General features: G+C 42.5%; 1 protein-coding gene across 1 annotated transcript in view; it reads left to right on the forward strand.

Moving 5' to 3' along the window:
• The first annotated feature begins 1,011 nt into the window (after positions 1–1,011).
• ADAM28 (ADAM metallopeptidase domain 28) overlaps positions 1,012–17,476 on the forward strand; it is an 18,000-nt gene continuing 1,535 nt past the window's right edge. The window contains exons 1-18 of the mRNA XM_009874775.1: positions 1,012–1,063; positions 3,794–3,894; positions 4,519–4,595; positions 5,761–5,839; positions 7,557–7,633; positions 8,284–8,479; positions 8,928–8,990; positions 9,390–9,461; positions 10,015–10,184; positions 10,839–10,923; positions 12,101–12,231; positions 12,563–12,740; positions 13,264–13,353; positions 13,785–13,980; positions 14,551–14,653; positions 15,194–15,350; positions 15,980–16,060; positions 16,653–16,731. Of these exons, the coding sequence (XP_009873077.1) occupies positions 1,012–1,063; positions 3,794–3,894; positions 4,519–4,595; positions 5,761–5,839; positions 7,557–7,633; positions 8,284–8,479; positions 8,928–8,990; positions 9,390–9,461; positions 10,015–10,184; positions 10,839–10,923; positions 12,101–12,231; positions 12,563–12,740; positions 13,264–13,353; positions 13,785–13,980; positions 14,551–14,653; positions 15,194–15,350; positions 15,980–16,060; positions 16,653–16,731 (1,987 nt within the window). The remainder of the gene's footprint in view (positions 1,064–3,793; positions 3,895–4,518; positions 4,596–5,760; positions 5,840–7,556; positions 7,634–8,283; positions 8,480–8,927; positions 8,991–9,389; positions 9,462–10,014; positions 10,185–10,838; positions 10,924–12,100; positions 12,232–12,562; positions 12,741–13,263; positions 13,354–13,784; positions 13,981–14,550; positions 14,654–15,193; positions 15,351–15,979; positions 16,061–16,652; positions 16,732–17,476) is intronic.

Consider the following 17,476-nt stretch of genomic DNA (forward strand, 5'->3'; position numbering starts at 1 on the left):
GTAGTTCTGGCAGTAAAAATTCCCCTGTAGATATATATACACACGTATTTATTTATAATACATACATTACTGTTTTAATGTGCATTGCTAATAGAAATTTATGTTCATACGCTGCAGTTTACAGCACAATCCACTCAAGTTCTCTGTACTCTGTAATACCTATTCTAACACAGGAAAAGTTGAACTTCTAGAAAGCAGCTCAGAATTGACACTTGTGTCCCTAAGAAGCGCTCAGTATTCCTTCATTACAACTGGCAAAGTCAGTGTGGTGTCTAGCATATATTTTTAGAATATTATTTGATAGATATCATCTTGATTGCTCACTTGTCTGCATCACCTTTTATTTAAATATTATTACATTAACCTCAAGCAAACATTACTAATACAGATGGAAGAAGCAGAAAAGGACCTACTCAGTGTTTGTGCTGTAGATATGATTCACAGATACCAAATTACAGGTACCTTTACCGGCGCTCTGAGCCCTTCCCTTCCATACAGGTTAAATGAGAATCAGCAAGAACTGAACCGCATTTTTACCACCAGCCCTATGGACCTGGTTTACACTAAACCTCTTGAAAACGCTTTCCATTCCTTGAGCCACAAGCAGTACCCAGCTACTACCGCAGCTTCACCCGCCCACTACTATTGTAGCTTTTTACCAGCCAGGCTATAAAAAGACAACATTAGGACCACTCCAATCTCCCTCTTTATGTGCTTATTTATTTTTACTTCTCCCAATGAACAGAGAACTTATTTCAAAGAAGTAATCAATATATCACAATTCGTGTGACATGAACTAACCAGCAGGAACTTCCGCTTGCTGTAACGCTCTGTGACTTCAAAATTGTGCAACACCTTTAGTAAACACTTCCTCATATAGGAACGGGACCAGAGCTGCACAACTCACTCCCTCTCATTCCCTGCACAAGAGAGGGCAGCTCGGAGCAGAGCCAGCCTGGGAACGCGATTTCCCCCGAGCACAGAGCCCACTGTGAGACACGGGCGACCGAGATGACTAACGTACTTCTTGTTTCTGTTGTTCTGCTGCATTTTCTCTGGCAAGGTACGGCTTTTTTTTGTATCTATAATCCTTTATCAGTGGTTGCTAGGGATAACTTTGGGCAGCTTTTATGGATGGTTTTTTTTTAATTTTTAACACATAGATAATACAGAAGAACAGTGAATTAAAGCCATGGGAAAAAGGGGTATTGTTGAAGTTAGGAATGGTTGCTTCTTTCTCTTTCTTTTCAAAGCAATTATCTAAAATTCTTTAGTTAGACAAGTATTTACTTGTGTGAAAAGTGGCCGTAGATTGCCTGAAGACCAAGACCCAGTTAGTTTCGTGAGCCAGTTAAAAAAATACTTCCCTGCAAGCAAGTGGACAATTTATCCATCTGGGAGAAACTTATTGCACTGACAGCATTTTGGCTGTGAAAGACTTCTATCTGAATTCAGTTAACGACATTCCCTGAATTTGAATAATCAGCACCCGTATTATCTGCGTGATACTTCAGGTTTTGAGTATTCATATCACTTAACCTTAACAGACCACATTTTTTTTTGACATGTGCATTGTTTCTTTCAATTCATGTCAACAGGGAGCAGCTTTTTTTTTCCAGAGCTTGGCACGCACAAGCATGCACAGGTTTTATACACATAATTAGACATGTAATTTGTTTTCAGGCAGATATCTTTATGATTTCATTAGCTGCACAGAATATCTGAAAACGTGCACAGTACTAATTCTTACGATGTTACGTATCTTGTTTCTTGACAAAACCGTGTTTTCATTGCCAATGAGATCCTCAATAATGCTTTTTCTTCCTGGTTTCAGCCCTTGGAAAAGTACATAATTATTTGTTCCTAATTAGCACTTTTTCTAGCTGTTGTACCAGGCCCAAGGAATTTCTTTCTTCCTTAAAGCTACTGACTCAAGACAATGCCTGAAGCAAGACAAAGTCAGTATACTGAGCTGATTTCAAATAACTACCTCTAAGAAACGATTTGTTCCAGAACAGAACTAACCTGTTTTCCTCAAAATGCTCTTTGTACCACACTGCAGGAAAAGGACAAGTTTAGTTCTGAGTCTCCATTCAAATCTAGCCTAAACTTGAACCATCTGGGCTACGGTTGGCCTTGTTAGACAAGAGCCTGCCACAGGGAGTGGGTAGAGAACCCTGGAGCCCAGAACTCTGCTCTGAGAGGCCAAAGTATTACTGGGATCAGCAAGTAAGAATGTTCTTTCAGCTCATGGAAAGGCAACGTGAAGCAAAAGATTTTTTTACAAGTAAACATAATTAATTACTTAAAATAAAATATAGAACATCACTGTAAATGGCAGTAACAAACCTGCACTTGGTATTTGCTAACAGCACGTGTGGGGATAGTTTCTGGGTAATGGCTCTGCTGATGTAAGAGAACTTCCGCGGACTTAGACCATTACACCATCAGCCCTTTCTCTCCGGCACTCAGCTCTGCCAACATAGAACCAAGTTCATTCTGCAATTATTTTTGGAAAGGGTTTAATCAAATAAACCAGTTACGAAGAATTAATCTGTTTATTTTACTGCAAAAATTTGCATGAGGATGTGCTCTGGTGTTGCAGATACAGAAAATTACAGTAATTGGATGCCCCAGTCTTGTAAAAATCTGGCCTTGAGGCTGACAATTAAAATGGGAGTTGACTCTTCCTTTGTTGTTTGTGGTTTAGTTTCTTTTTTTTTTTTTTTTTTTTTTTTTTAATGCAGGCTCTTGTGCTTAGTGCTGAGCCCTCAAGAATTTGCCCGTTCAGGTGAAATGACCTTCTGTAGGAGATTAAAGAGCTTAGGAGGCACATAAAACCTGCTGCTGCTGGGTTGGAAACGAACACATCCCTTGTACAACCCTGTTTTCTCAAAAGCTGTTGTTCTTAACTTCAAATGATGCAACGTGTGCTGACCACCCCTGCCAGTCAGGCCACAAATTAACTTTTGTCAAGATTCACTCAGAAGCAGAAACCAAAACAAAATACTTTCCACCATCACCGTATTTCCTCAAGCCCTTCATAGCCACTGCAGACACACAACGAACGCATCTTACAAGTAGGACGAGGAAAAAGGGTTATGTGAGTTAAGGAATCATCTGGATTCCTTGTCACCTTCAAGATTTTCTGCTTTACTGCCTGTTTTCTCTTATTTTCCCCAGCCTTGTTCAAATGCCTTTCCCAGAAGGGTGTAACCACCCTTAATCCGACTCAATAGGTAAAAGTTTATCTATGCAAGCACTGCCACAGGTATTTATGTGAGAAGACCAGCTGAAAAGCTTTCCAAAGGAGAAAGCTAGGCTTGGTCCAGACTTGTGGTGAATGTATTTGCTTATCTAGAGGCAGCCTTAACTTGTATGTCATCACGTAATATGTTTGCAGCTCACTAACTTCATGGAATCGTGTGACTCGATTCATGTCATCTGCAAAATGTGAGGGCAAAGGTTCCACCTGGCATAGCTGGTCTAGCATGCTGGTACCTGAAAGCGCCAATTGGTGCCGGGGAAAGAAATCCAAAGCAAATTGCATCAAGTATTTTGACACCTGGAAATAGCCAGGTATGTCAACTCATCTGAAAACCAGACTGTTACGAACAGCGACGCACAGCGAGGGTGGCTGCTCAGCACAGCAGGCGAGCCCACGCATGAGAAACGCATGGTGCAACAGATGAGTGACCACACAGCCCAAAAGAATCAATCCTGACAGAGATGAAATACAGCATTTAACAAGTTAATACTGTGTTTTGATAAATTTTCATCTGTTTCTCCCTAGAGGCCATGAGCAAGAAACTACCTGGAGTTGAGCAATATGAAATAGTTCATCCCCGGAAATTGCACACCGTCCAGAAGAGAGATGTAGAAAGAAACAAAGAGGTATTAAAAGAGAGAACATCTCGCTGGGAGATGGGGAAGGTTTTCTGGAGTCAGAGTAGCCTTGGCTGTCAAGGGTAAGAACGTGGAGCAAGACTCTTGATCTTGCGCAAGGCAATGAAAGAGAAAACCTGGAAGAGCGATCCCGTGTCTGGCAGAGGCGCTCTGCAGTGTGCTCACCATGCACTTGGGTACCGCTCTGCCACCCGTGGGTCTTCTCGACTTGTAACTCTGCAAAGATGTAGGTTTTGATACTGCTCAGATTTTGAATAACCTACAGACTTTTCCATTCGAAGTCCGTGAAATCAAACGCTTAAAGCTAAGCTTACTCTTGCATACTTCGAGAGAGTTATGTAAATGTTTGGATTTAAGCATCCACTTCAGCACTTTCCCGAATACGCAAATATGTGCTTATGATTGTAGAAATACATCTGTGAAGTTAAATTTGTTCCTCTAATTAAAATATATAAACCTGAGTGGCCTCCTGCTTGTTCTATAACTGCCAGAATACTTATTTTTGGTGGGAAAAGAAGGAAAAGAATGCAGCTGGCAACTCAGTAACAGGCAGCTCATAGTGAGGCCAGAAATTGCAACAGTCCATATTCTAACACTTAAATCTGTTTACAGACAAAATATGAGGACACAATGGAGTATGGAATCAAAGCCAACGGGGAGGAAGTCATACTGCATCTACAAAAAAATAAGTAGGTTCAGCTCTATTTTTCCTTGAGCGCTATTCCTCACTGTAAGTGGTTCATTAGGGCATTCAGGATACCAAGAAACAGAACTCAGGCTCCCGTAAAACAGAGGAATTTCGGTAAACACAATCTTTCGACTCCAACAAGGAAAGAGGGAAGACAAAGCATCATGTCATTATTTGGATAATGGCAATTAACTACACAGGTATAAGACATTACTGTGATGGAAATCATATTGTAGTACAATCATCCAAAAAGAGATGGGATTGTGGCAGTACGGGGTAGTTTCCCACATTGAAGTGAATGTTTTGCTGATCGCTTTAGTAAGGCTACAGCCTTGGCTTAAAGTTAAGCATCTGCTTAGTGCTCTGCAGCACAGGAGCCTGAGTGCCCAGAGCCGAGCAGGATCTGGCCTTTCACAGCAAACCCCAAACGTCTGTGCTGACACGAAACCCAAAGGTGCCATTCCCAGGGGTGGCAGAAATACAGTATTTATTCCATAGTCATGACGTCCTCCTTCGAAGGTTCAGGAACACCCGTGTGTACAAAAATGAGAGTTTTATTTAGACAGAAAAGAAAAATCAGATAGAATAATTGCAAAGAGGAGACGTGCTAGAAAAGGTGTGAAAAAAGTTGCGAGCAAAAGAATTGGACAAATAAGCGTGATCTCCGCGCAGATGCGTGCCCACGTACACATACGTGTGTGCAGGAGCACATGCATAAAAACCAGATGAGGCAGCTTTTCTCTTGACCTAGATCTTTGCTATTTATAAACCGTGGGGGAGAGCTGGGAAGAGAACAGAACAGAACGGTACCCTTGTGCACGCACCACGGAGCGGTGGGAACATCTACACAAACTGCAGCCAAAAACCGATCAATACCACATATGTCATTATACATTTACCTCCAGATCTACCAGGAGATTAGTTTATACCAATGAAATAAGTAGACTTTAATTGCTTTCTTATTTTAGATATGCCACTTTGTTTGAGTAAGGATTACAAACAGACAGAATACCCCACCCAGCAGCTTTGCTTCCCTAGTTTTTCGATACTAATAATAACCTGAGTAATCATTTCAATTCCCTACATACTTGGTGTGTTATGTAATTGCCTCATTTCTAGATGACTACAATTCATTTTGAATAATAATTGTACTTGACTCTTTGCAGGCATCTATTAGCTAGAGACTATACTGAAACTGTTTATGCCGAAGATGGTCGTCAAATAACAACAAGTCCTCAGTTCAAGGTAATAAAAAAGGTTTCCTTCCTTCATACTTGTATGTCTGTGTGAGATTCATGGGTCAGTGAAACAAAGCTCATCTCAGACAGAAAGAAAAGACTTTGAATCAAGGTTCTCAGCAGTGTAATCTAGGATGTCCCTGAAGGGACAGGGAGGATGTGGCTCATGATGTTGGCTGAGCTGCACTGATTTACACCCATTGAGAACCAGACAGACAGTTTGTTGTTCAAGATGCTGACCACTTTTCACCCTAGTGACTGATGCCAAATTTCTCTCTCTTTTGTCAGGAAAGGGTGTGGAGCCAGGGTCATTTCACTGCTTTCTACTTTCTGACCTTGTCCTCCCGACTTTGCTCATTCTGCACAGCTCTGTGACTTGCTCTTACACCCTAATCTCGGTGAGATCATGGGTTCTGATAAAGGCACATTTCCTCGCTGGCTCGCAGCCAGCGTGCTGCAGGTTACCCCAGGTGGTTTCTCTGAGCCATGACGAATCGGTTATTCTGATCCAGACACAAAGGAAGTCACTGTAGAAGTTATTTTTTAATTAACTGTGCACTCATGGGTCTTATCCTCAGCAAAGCTCTCACCTGAAGCTTTTTGCCCAATGTCATGCTGCGTGTTTTACCACATGTAATTCGGAATACAAAGCCTAATATTCTTTGCCATGGAGTGATTAGTAGGAACGGGAGGATCTCAAGCGAAATGAATGTGCCTCAAGAATTCTGTGGGTTTCTTCTGTGGAAAAAGATGCTGGTTCTGACTGTTCCAATAACCTACAGTCCCTGAATGGATCCTCCGCAAAGCAAATAGCACCTACACCTGGTTGAAGACAATCTCACCCAGGCCTACCTGTGCAGCTTGCTGAATTCTTACATTGGGGCAACTTTAGTGTCATCTCACGAGTTGTTTCCCTTGCATCCTCAAAAGAAGGAGAGTTCTTATTTTTCTATTTTTTTTTGCTTTATTCATGTATTTTTCACTGTAACAAACTTGGCTCATTGTGATGGAAAGCAGACAGATAAAGTGAAACCAATCAGCTGTGAGAAAACAAAAAGCACAATGTGTGCGGGTCTGAATTCTGTGTTATAGATCTCTTCAGAAATCTATTAAGGAAAATGCTGTGGGTAAAATTTTCCACAATACCTCAGTGACTTTGAAGTCTCTTTGAACACAGAAGTGTTCATTATACCTTAGATTCCTAAGTCAATTAAGCCGTGATTTTTTTTGCCCCTAATCATATGTTTTAATATAATACATGCAATTTAATCTCATTGAAGTTAATACATTTAATTGTTGGGTTAATATTAAAGGGTGTTCCCTTGAAATCTGGCCACGGTGAAATCTGGCCACGGTGAACCACAGGAGAATGGACCTTAATTCAGCAGAGCGCATGAGGATATGCTTAATTTTGAGCAGTGAGTAGGCATATTCTTATTTTCATGTACCGTTGGGTATTGGTCAGAGCCCACCACGATTGGATTTATCACAGTCTGGGTCACTCTGTGGTAGAGGATGACAATAACAGGACCGTAGCAAACACAGAACTAAATGGGCACCAGCTTTTTTCATTTTTAAGAATCTCCCCTAATGAGAAATTTCCTCAGACGGTGTCTTTTGTTGCAGCTTGTAGCTAGTGCAGTTTGGCACCTGAAATCACTGGATCTCATTGCTGTCAACGAGACATGGCCTGATTTGACAAAAGTATTTTTTCTTCTAAACAGGATCACTGCTATTATGAAGGTTACGTTCAGAATGATGCTGATTCCATAGCAAGCATCAGTGCTTGCAAAGGTCTAAGGTAAGAGGAGACTTCAGCAAATTTGTACAACAAGCTCAGTTAGAAGAACCTCCCGATTTCTAATCACTAGAGGACACAGTGGCCTAACGTGAAAAGGTGAGAGAATGGCTGCTCAGGCTGTGAAGCTGCAGCAGAGCATTTTCCCAGCGGTTAATGGAATTTGGCCAAAACCCAGACTTCCTCTGTGAACACTTCTTGCGTATCTTGTCAAGTTTACATGTTAACACACAACACTTATTTTGACATTTGCTGCTCAAAATGATAAAAGATTCTCAACTCCTGTCAATATTTCAGCTTTTCACCTCAACTAAAGCTGAAAACACATCTTTGATCTCAACTAAAATTCACCTTTCAAACACCTGTTAGCACAAACCCCCAAAATTGACACGTAATTTATTCCTAAATCCATTCCTTTTTGACTGACAGTCTCCTACACAGAGACTCCACTGACCAGCCAAATCTTCTAATTGACTCAGCAGCTTAACTTGCTGCTCTTAAATTGTTGTACCCTCTGCCTGTAAGCTGCCAAACTATTCCACTGCACCAGTGCTGGCAAGGGCCTAAATGAGCACAAATATCTCTACTGGGATTTAGCCATCTTGACTCAGTCCTGAGGATTCAAAAAATCAAGGTCTATTTAATTTTCTTAGGGGCTATTTTGAGACCCGTGGTCAGAAGTACCTCATCGAACCCTTGGGAACTTCAGCCAGTGAGGAACATGCAGTCTATAAGTATGAGAAACTCGCACAAAAGTCCTTAAAAACCTGTGGTCTGATCAACAACACCTGGGAAGAGGATTCAAATGACCCCATCAATGACATCTTCAAATCCAGCAACAGTCCAGAAGTAAGTGTATGATTAAGCAACAGCCCAGTCAGTACAGAGCAGAAAAGAAACTGTGGCAGTAGGGGAACCCTGTGAGTAGCCACAGTCCCACTTCGCCTGGTGGCACCTCCAGAAAAGAAGCGTTTGCGAGCGGTGAAACACAAGATCTTAACAACCAGTGCAAAATCTCACAGATCAGAGGCTTTGGAGCCACCCCCCGAGTAAGCCCTCCTGCACGTACTAACAGGTGTCCATGGGCATCTTTAAACATCTGAATACTTCTTAATATCTAGCCTCCCCTTCATAATCTTAATAGTCATTTTAACATCAAGCCTAGCTTTCATCATTTTAAAATATTCTAAATTACTTGGCTAAAGAAATACCCTCTTTACTAATACATGAGTTTGAAATCACAGAGGTTGAGACTGAAAGTGGCCTGAGAAGTCATTCAAATGTGTCTTTTCTTTAGATGAAAGCATACCTGAAAGCAAAAAAGTATCTGGAAGTTTACATTGTCGCAGACAACACTTTGGTGAGTATTGCAACGGTGTTTTCTCATTTGATCAGAAAGAGGGGAGCTCACCAAAGGAGGTCCTTCTTGTACCCCTGGGCTCCTCCTGCAATCACAGTGCTCACGCTGCTGAGAAAAGGGATTTCCTAGTGTCGACTGAATTTGAACATCCCACTCTGAGATGCTAAGAACGCAGAACACACCGTACAGCACCTGTCCTCTTCTGTGCCCCACACAGAGATACGCACACCTTAAAAAGGTCTCACCTTAAAACACATCGGCTGGAAAAATAATACATCTGGAAGAGAATAAGAAATAAGAAATAAACCAGGCATGGTGTAGTTTGCAGTGTAATCTTCTGCAGAATATCTCTTTTCTGATAAATCACCTCTTTCTAACCTAGTATATTTACTTTTTTAGTATAAGAAGTATGAGGAGGATGTTGAAACCATAAGACAAAGGATATTTGGAATGGTGAACTTCATCAACACGGTAAGAACAAATGCAGCAGAGGGAAAGACAAGTAGAAGTGATTTAGATTTTTTTTCTTTTGCAAACATCATGAATTTTCATTATTACATGTAGGAAAGAATGAAAACTGAGCTGCATTGTAATTTATGAAACAAATTTAACACATCTGTCCAGATTATCCTGTTCGTTGCCTTCAGATATGTGATTTCTATAAAGGACAATTTATATCGTATTTTCTTAACACTTGTTAAAGTGAATGATTGAAATCCTCCAAAAAGAACAAAGTGATTCTCAATTCATGATTCCTTTTGCAAGTGAAATTTCTTCAAAAATACTGCTGGAACATTCAAGTATTTTAAAGCCACTCTTACAGTTGGTTTAAATGTGGGGGAAATTAAGATTTCATGTATTGTTTGTTGCAACCTTGTCGTGAAGAAAAGCTTCTGTCAGGCCTGGAGTGGACTATATTGCAAGTGACAAAAGTCAACTAATTACCAGGACAAGCATTTATTTCAGAAGCCTTCACAAGGTACTTCACAATGTACTTTACAGCTGCGCTGTTTCTCTGCTGCAGGTTTACAAGGTCCTCAATATCTACGTGGCTTTAATTGGGTTAGAGATCTGGACGGATGGTGACAAATGCCTCCTGAGCCGTTCTGCAGGATTCACTCTGGACAGCTTCGCAAAGTGGCGCCAATCCGATTTGTTAAAGAGGAAAAGAAACGACAACGCCCAGCTCATAACGTGTGTATCGTTCTGCTTCTTATCCGCATTTCCAAAGAGGGTAAAGGAATTCGTTCTTTAAAAATCAGTTGCCAATCAGTCAGAGATGTTGGCTATAAGTGAACTGGGTTTCATGCTTTCCAATAGCAGGTTGTACCAATTCTAGGACAAGAAACTAACCGCAGGCTCTCTTCTCTCACTTTTATTCTCTCCATGGAGCACCACTGCCTTCTAGGACGTCGTACCTAATCTTTCTAGCTGAATCCCTGCAAAACCAGTCCATGTAAACTTCTTCTGCATCTCAGTTTCTCTTTTTCCCTGTTCTGCTCACAGAACAGTTGAGTGTCCTGAAGACTAGAGCGTGGTCTTAACAACCCAAGAGCCACGACGTGAAGTTTAACGGCTGGGAAATGCACATTGCCACACTAAACCAGCACTCGCTTCACGGTGCTGGCTCATGTTCAAGGGCCCTGATTCAGCCAAGCACTTTGCTATATTTCGAGCACTTCATTTAGCTCTTTAAATGAGATGCTGTAAGTCTGATGAACTGCAAACCAGGGCTGGAAAGGAATATATGCTTGAGGCTTTCAGCCTGGTTAAGGACGTAGACTTGACTTCAGATCTGCTTCCTGGTCACATCGCTGTATTTGACTCTGCCTTTCTTCTTCCTTACAGAGGTTATGACTTTGAGGGGACAACTATTGGATTAGCCTTTCTAAAATCCATATGCAGTGATACATACTCTGCAGGTATTATTCAGGTCTGATTTATTTTTGTTTATTTCATTTTCCTAAAGACTTCTCTATCTTTTTAATTCAACCTGCAAAGAACGTTTACGAAAACAATCGGGTGTACAACACTTTCAGTTCTCTGTCTGGTTCTTATCATTATTTTACTAGACTGTAGAAATTCACAGTTGGAGAGTTTAAGAGAAGTGAAGAAGGAAAAGAAAGCACACACAAAGCATCGTATCTACGTTACTGAAATGCCAACATCAAACTCAGACCCCTGTATTTGGAGTACCAGGCTCCAACAGAGTCAGAGGAGAGAAATAAGTAATTTTTTGCCTCTGGCAGAAGGTTCCCTGTTTTGAATGGGGCGATCTGAACCATCAGTTTAGCCACTTAACTACAGCTGCCTAAACTGCTGTACTTAATCTTCAGCCTAAACAGCAACACAGCTCCAAAACCTCACCAACACCACTGGGAACTCAGCTGTTGCACCCAGCTTCAGAGGCCTGCCTTGCTGGGTGGCCTTGCCACCCACGTGAAATTCCAGCTTTCCCATCCCCTAGAACGATCATAAAATCAAAAAGCTCTGCGACGTCAACGGTTTGCAACGCCGTGCTGGAAGAGCATGACCAGTACATTGTCTTGTGCTTCATGTGTTTCCACTCCCATCTGCTGTTTATACATCTAGATTTCACTCAAAACAGCAGGATTTCTCCCTTCCTCCTTGGAAGCAGCACAGAAAACCAAGCTAAGAGCAAAGACACAGCATCTACCTTTCCTTTCCGTGCAACGCGCAACACAGTACACAATAGTCACCTCGGTGTAATGAGTAATAATTACATCGCACCCACGTAATGACCCCAGGCACAGAGACAGCTATCCAGAGAGAGGATTAAGAGTTTCAGATGTTCAGTTCTCCTTCACACTCAGTTGTTACTTGCCAGCCTGACTTCCTCATGTTTATTTAAAATCTAATTGTAGCAATTTACTCATGTTTGTTAGTGGTATCTCATTGCCATTATAATATAATCCAGCATAAATTTTGGATTAGATGCAAGGATTGAATAACGTATCAATCCTTTCATAGCAGTGAGGATAATTTCCTGTGAAGTGAAATTGTCCTGTTCCTTAGCTACATGGCTTATCTGATGTTCCTACTTGTCCTAAAATACTCATGGAAATAATAGCTTGTTCTTCTCTCTGCAGGATCATAGCAGTAACGAAATTGCAGTTGCAGCTACCATGGCACACGAGATGGGGCACAACCTCGGCATGAGCCACGACACCGAAGCCTGTGCGTGTAGTGCTAAAGTTTGTATCATGACAGATACCGTCAGGTAGGAGTTTGGATGAAAAAGCGAGGGTGGCAGTGCATGGGGCAGCGCAGGCTGGGCTTTGGATAAGCTGCCAGTTTCCAAAAATGGAGTAGTAATTATTTTTTTCCTCTGAAATTGTTCCCTTCAAATTATGCAAAAAGAAGAGAAAAAGTAATAAACTCCAAGCCCTTATAAGATAGGAAATAGCCATTGTATTTATTAATATATGTATTTAGAAAAGTTGTCACACTCAATGTTTTGGGGGACATTTGTTTCATTTCTCTTGTGATGAGTATTGCTTCTCCTTGCCTACACCGACCCTAACGCAAACCTTCCTGCTTTCTCAACGTAGTTCCATCATCCCCAAGAAGTTCAGCTCTTGCAGCCTCCAAAGTTTTGAGAAATACATGCTGAGCGACATGCCAAAATGTTTAACCAACATCCCAGACGCAAGCAGCATCGTAGCACCTTCATCCTGCGGCAACGGCTTCGTGGAAAGGGGAGAGGAATGCGACTGTGGGACTCCTGAGGTATCTGCACAACCGGCAATAAAACAGTGCTTGGAAGAGGCACAAAGTTGTGCTCAGGCTGTACGCTACCTGGTTTCTGTTAAGCTTCTGAGACAGTTTAACAGAATTTATCTCTGTGGAAACTGCGGGCTTCAAAAGGCTGATCTGCAGTGCAGTCACCCCTAAGAAGTGCATGCCAAGTGGTGGGAAAGATGACTGCCTGGTTTGTCACGCTCTGTTGACAGGGGAACTGAGAATGGGGGAAACCACACATAGGAAACTGTCTGGGCAGAGATAAGCAAATTCCCCACACAGTGTCTATCAGCATTTTCACGATCAGACACATTTTGTATGCTTTATGTACTCACCGTGCTGTGGCACGGCTTCTAGTGAAAAACAGCTTTCAGAAAATCAAAGTGCAGGTCCCAGATACCCTTCCCTCCCTCCATAACCAACTACGGGATGGCTCGTTGAGAACGCAGGGCAGAGAGGACCAAACCCAGAACCACTGCACCAGAGCTCTGACTGCTCATTTCTGTCACAGGAGTGCACAAACGACTGCTGCGACCCCGAGACGTGCAAACTGACGGCAGGTTCCATGTGTGCACACGGAGAGTGCTGTGAAAACTGCCAAGTAAGACTCCTTTTAATCCCTGTTTTCTGGGGTATGGTTTTCCCAACTGTGAGAAAGCAATAACGCACCTTTCAAAGGAACCAGATCCTCTGTACTTGTAGTTACTGACATAGCACTGTACAGACAAGAGCCTTTTGTCTACCCCAAAGCACACCACAACTATCAGTTCACTCAATCTGTCAACATCCTGGAGAAATGAGCATTTTGATTACTCATTTTCTCCTGGAAAGCAAAGGTTAGGCACAACCAGGCAGAAATCTTGTCAAATGACGAAACCAGCTTTAATTTAGATACGGGTCTGGCTCCTCATGCAACTTGCAGAGTGAGGAAGAGATTTATCTCCCAAATTCTAGCCCCATAGTTCAGCGTGACAGTAAAACAGCACAGAGGAGGAGTGCATTCAGCATGGCATTGCTATTTCCCCACTTCAGTACAGAAAATCGGGAGCTATTTGCCGAGCAGTTAAGCATGACTGTGACCTGGCTGAGATGTGCACCGGCTCTTCCGCCAACTGCCCAGCGGATCGATTCCGTGTGAACGGACACCCCTGCAACTACGGCGAAGGCTACTGCTACATGGGAAGATGTCCCACGCGAGAAAGCCAGTGCAAAGCCGCTTTCGGACCACGTGAGTACAAGTTGGTATTGGAAAAAGGGGTTGTCGAGGAGGCAGAGAGAAAGGTAGGCTTTGTGTGCAAACGAGTCGTCAGAAAGATCTTCTGTAAATCAGGAAGAACGTGTCTATATAAATGAGTTCTAGTTTCTAGCATACAACGCAATGTATTTCTAGAGAAGTGGGAAGTGGTAAGCGTATTCCTCTTTGGCACAATTCTTTTAAGATGACTTTGGAAGGAAGAGGAAATGTCTGTATTTCAAACCAACAGCCAAATTTAGCATGCCGTTACGTTCCTGGAGGTGTGTGGTGGTGGCTTACCATCTCCAGTCCTGACGCTGTCCCTTCTCTTAGGCAAGGTCTATCGGTCTGTAGTGGATAGAGAGAGAACATGCGGGACAGGTTGTGCTGTGTGCACACAATGACATTGCAGAATTAACGCATCAAGTGCCAAAGAGTCATTTAGGCCCATGGGTAACTTCACTGGGAAAGGTCATTTCCTAAACAGGTAAAGGAAATTGAGTATTATTAGTTCTCACAGGCAGAGAACCTCAGCTAATCCCACTGCCTTTTCCTCTTTCACAGAGGCGACTGAAGGTGCAGCTTCCTGCTACCGGATGAACGAGAAAGGGGTATATTATGGATACTGCAGAAAAGAAAAAGGTAGTCACGTCCCGTGTAAAAAAAAGTAAGCACTGTGTTACAGAATTTGCTGGGATTTGGGAAGAGAGACCATTCCTATTTGAATTAAGACAGAAGCAAAGGGTGTGCTACTTTAGATGGCACATGTGTCCATCCCAGTTCAGTTTGAATACTGCGGTAAAGCCAATTCTAAAAAAACCTAGGTTCCAAATCATGAGATCAGTCTGAGAAAGAGCGAGTGTGCACGTCTGTGTGAGGACGACTGCGTGTGTGGCCGGGTATGTGCAGGTGAGAACAGGGAAGGGATTTCTGAACAAGGAACTTGAACCTCAGGTGAACCTCAGAAGATAGGTCGGTTAAATGGTCATTTCTGCAAATCACTGTGGGCTCCCGAATAAGCTCAAGAGGGATTACGAACCCGCCACCTTCTACTCACAAGTCGACCTGAAAATGCCACAAACCAAAATCCCTTTCTGCAGCTTTTTCTCTGGACCTCCTGTACACAACAAACTCACGCTGAAGGAGAGACCAGCTCAGACAGTTTTGCTGTGCCACGTCCCCCTTCTAGCTCTTGTTCTCCTTCCAGAGACATAATGTGCGGGAAGTTGTTCTGTGTTGGGGGCATGGAGATGCCTCGGGACGGGAGCCTGGTGAGATTTCAGTCCTGCAAAGCCAGTTTTCCTAAAGATGGAGTAAACGACCCAGGAATGATTCTCGATGGAACAAAGTGTGGGGATGGGATGGTTAGTAGAGAACAGCTTTTCTCTTTTTTTCCCCTTTCTCAGACTTGCTTATGTTGTTAACTCTTTAACAGATGAGGAAGATTTTAAACAGGGAAGCTCAATTGGGCACTAAACTTCTGCTGATCTGATTTGCCATCTCTTCTTTACATCCATACAAATCAGTGGCAAAGCAAACAGGAATTGCTGTCATTCTGATTTCCTTACGCTTCACTGCTGCCTTATTATTTTTTACTGACACAAATGTACGTGGCAACAAAAATGCGCCTTTGTATAAAAGGTTTAAAAATAGTAACATAAGTATGATCTTTTATTACTTCCAGAATGGATCTTCTAGGCATCACTGAGTGCTATTTCTCATTTCTTTGCTATATATTTCTACTTGGGGGAGGGAAGGATGAAGGATTGAAGAGGAGTGGAAAGCAGGGATATCTGTACATCTTTGTCACTACCCTTTGCTGTAAAATACCCAGAGGTCAAACAAAAATTATATCCACATATCAAACTCCTAATGCATGATTAAGTGATTTGCAGACTTGCTTTTTTCTCATCAATTTACACAAAAATGTGCAAGCTCTGCATGTTCTGAAAGCTACAAATCAGTTCGTTATCATTTGCCCTCTACATTACAGGTGTGCAGCAATGGAGAATGTGTCTACGCTGAAGATGTCTTTAGATCAGCCAACTGCTCTGCCAAGTGTCTTGGACATGCTGTAAGATATGAGTGTTTAATGCCATTAACTTTTTTTTAAAAAAGAAGAAAATTATGCATATCTGCTACAGACCTTACTGATAGCAGTATTTGTCACTGCCATGGGAATTTGCAAAAATTGTGGAGTCGGAAGATTTCCACATTTTTACAAAAGTAAATCTAAACTTGCTACAGCCTCAATATTTTTGCTAAGGAGATGACAGACGGACAGAGATTCTGTGTCTGGCACTGCCACAGTATCACAGCTGCCCTCTTCCAGGTCATCTGGTTTGGGCAGATGATTGTGCTCATCTTACCTGAGCATTCAGAGACCTACTAAAGATTAACTCTGCTGCTTTGTACCTTGTACTGTAGCTTTCGCTGCAGAAACAGCTGCAGAAGGCACACGACAGCAGACAATCACGCCTGTCCTTTCCTGTACAAAACCACTACTCTCTGTGCTAAATTTAGTCCAGGTAAAATGAGAGAGGGGGTTCTAGCCCCAGCTTCAATAAACTTAACAGGACCCTGATGCAGAGCTGCTGAAACTCAGGACATCACAGCTTCTCTCATATTTCCAACCTGAAGATATTCCTGGCTTTGTGCATCCCTAGGTGTGTGACCACGAGCTGCAATGCCAGTGTGAAGAAGGATGGGCACCACCAACCTGCGACAGCTCCTCGGCAGTTATCAGTAAGTGGCTGGAACGAGCTGCTGGAACCCCAGTGAGACAGCCCCAACGTGCACTGGGTGCTGGGCTCCTTCTCTGCAAATATTACTTATCTAGGTCTCCCATTTCTGCACATCTTTAAGTCTCTGCGCCTTGTATGAATGACTAGAGCAAGCTATTTCTGTTTCTAACCTGACAAGTGATACACCCCAGAGATTATCTGGAGTTGCAGCCTTTTCCTTTCTCCATCACGAGATAATGAGCACACTCTATCAGCTCCCTGTCAAACTGGAGGGGAGGCAAGCTCCCAGAGGTTTTGCTGTGAGGTAGGCGGGCAAGCTCATTTCTTTATCATCTGCATGGACCTGGCCTTTAACTGATCTACCTCCAAGAGAAAATACACACTTCCAAGTGTTTGGGGAGGAAAAAAAAAATTAAGCCTTTGTTATTTAATGTTTTTGTCCTCTTTCCACGCTCACCATCGGCTCTCGCATTGTGGCTTGGTTCAGGCTTTAGAATAGCTTCGTTCAAGGCGAGTTGGAAATCCTTACTTGTATACAGCGCCAAAGGCCTGAGCAACAGTTTTGGATAACACCCTTTGAGGAAGAGGAGAGGATTAACAATTAAATGATCTTTGAGGATGGATGGAAAAGGCTAGGTTTGTTCAGCCCAAGGACAGCTCAGGCAATAAGCATAATCTTCAAATATGGCAAACCTGGCAGAAGTACATTCCTTTCCATCACCATTTGTGGCAGGGGAAGAAGCCAT

This window comes from Apaloderma vittatum, unplaced genomic scaffold (assembly GCF_000703405.1).
Source record: "Apaloderma vittatum isolate BGI_N311 unplaced genomic scaffold, ASM70340v1 scaffold14638, whole genome shotgun sequence".
In the NCBI taxonomy this organism is placed as follows: Eukaryota; Metazoa; Chordata; class Aves; order Trogoniformes; family Trogonidae; genus Apaloderma; species Apaloderma vittatum.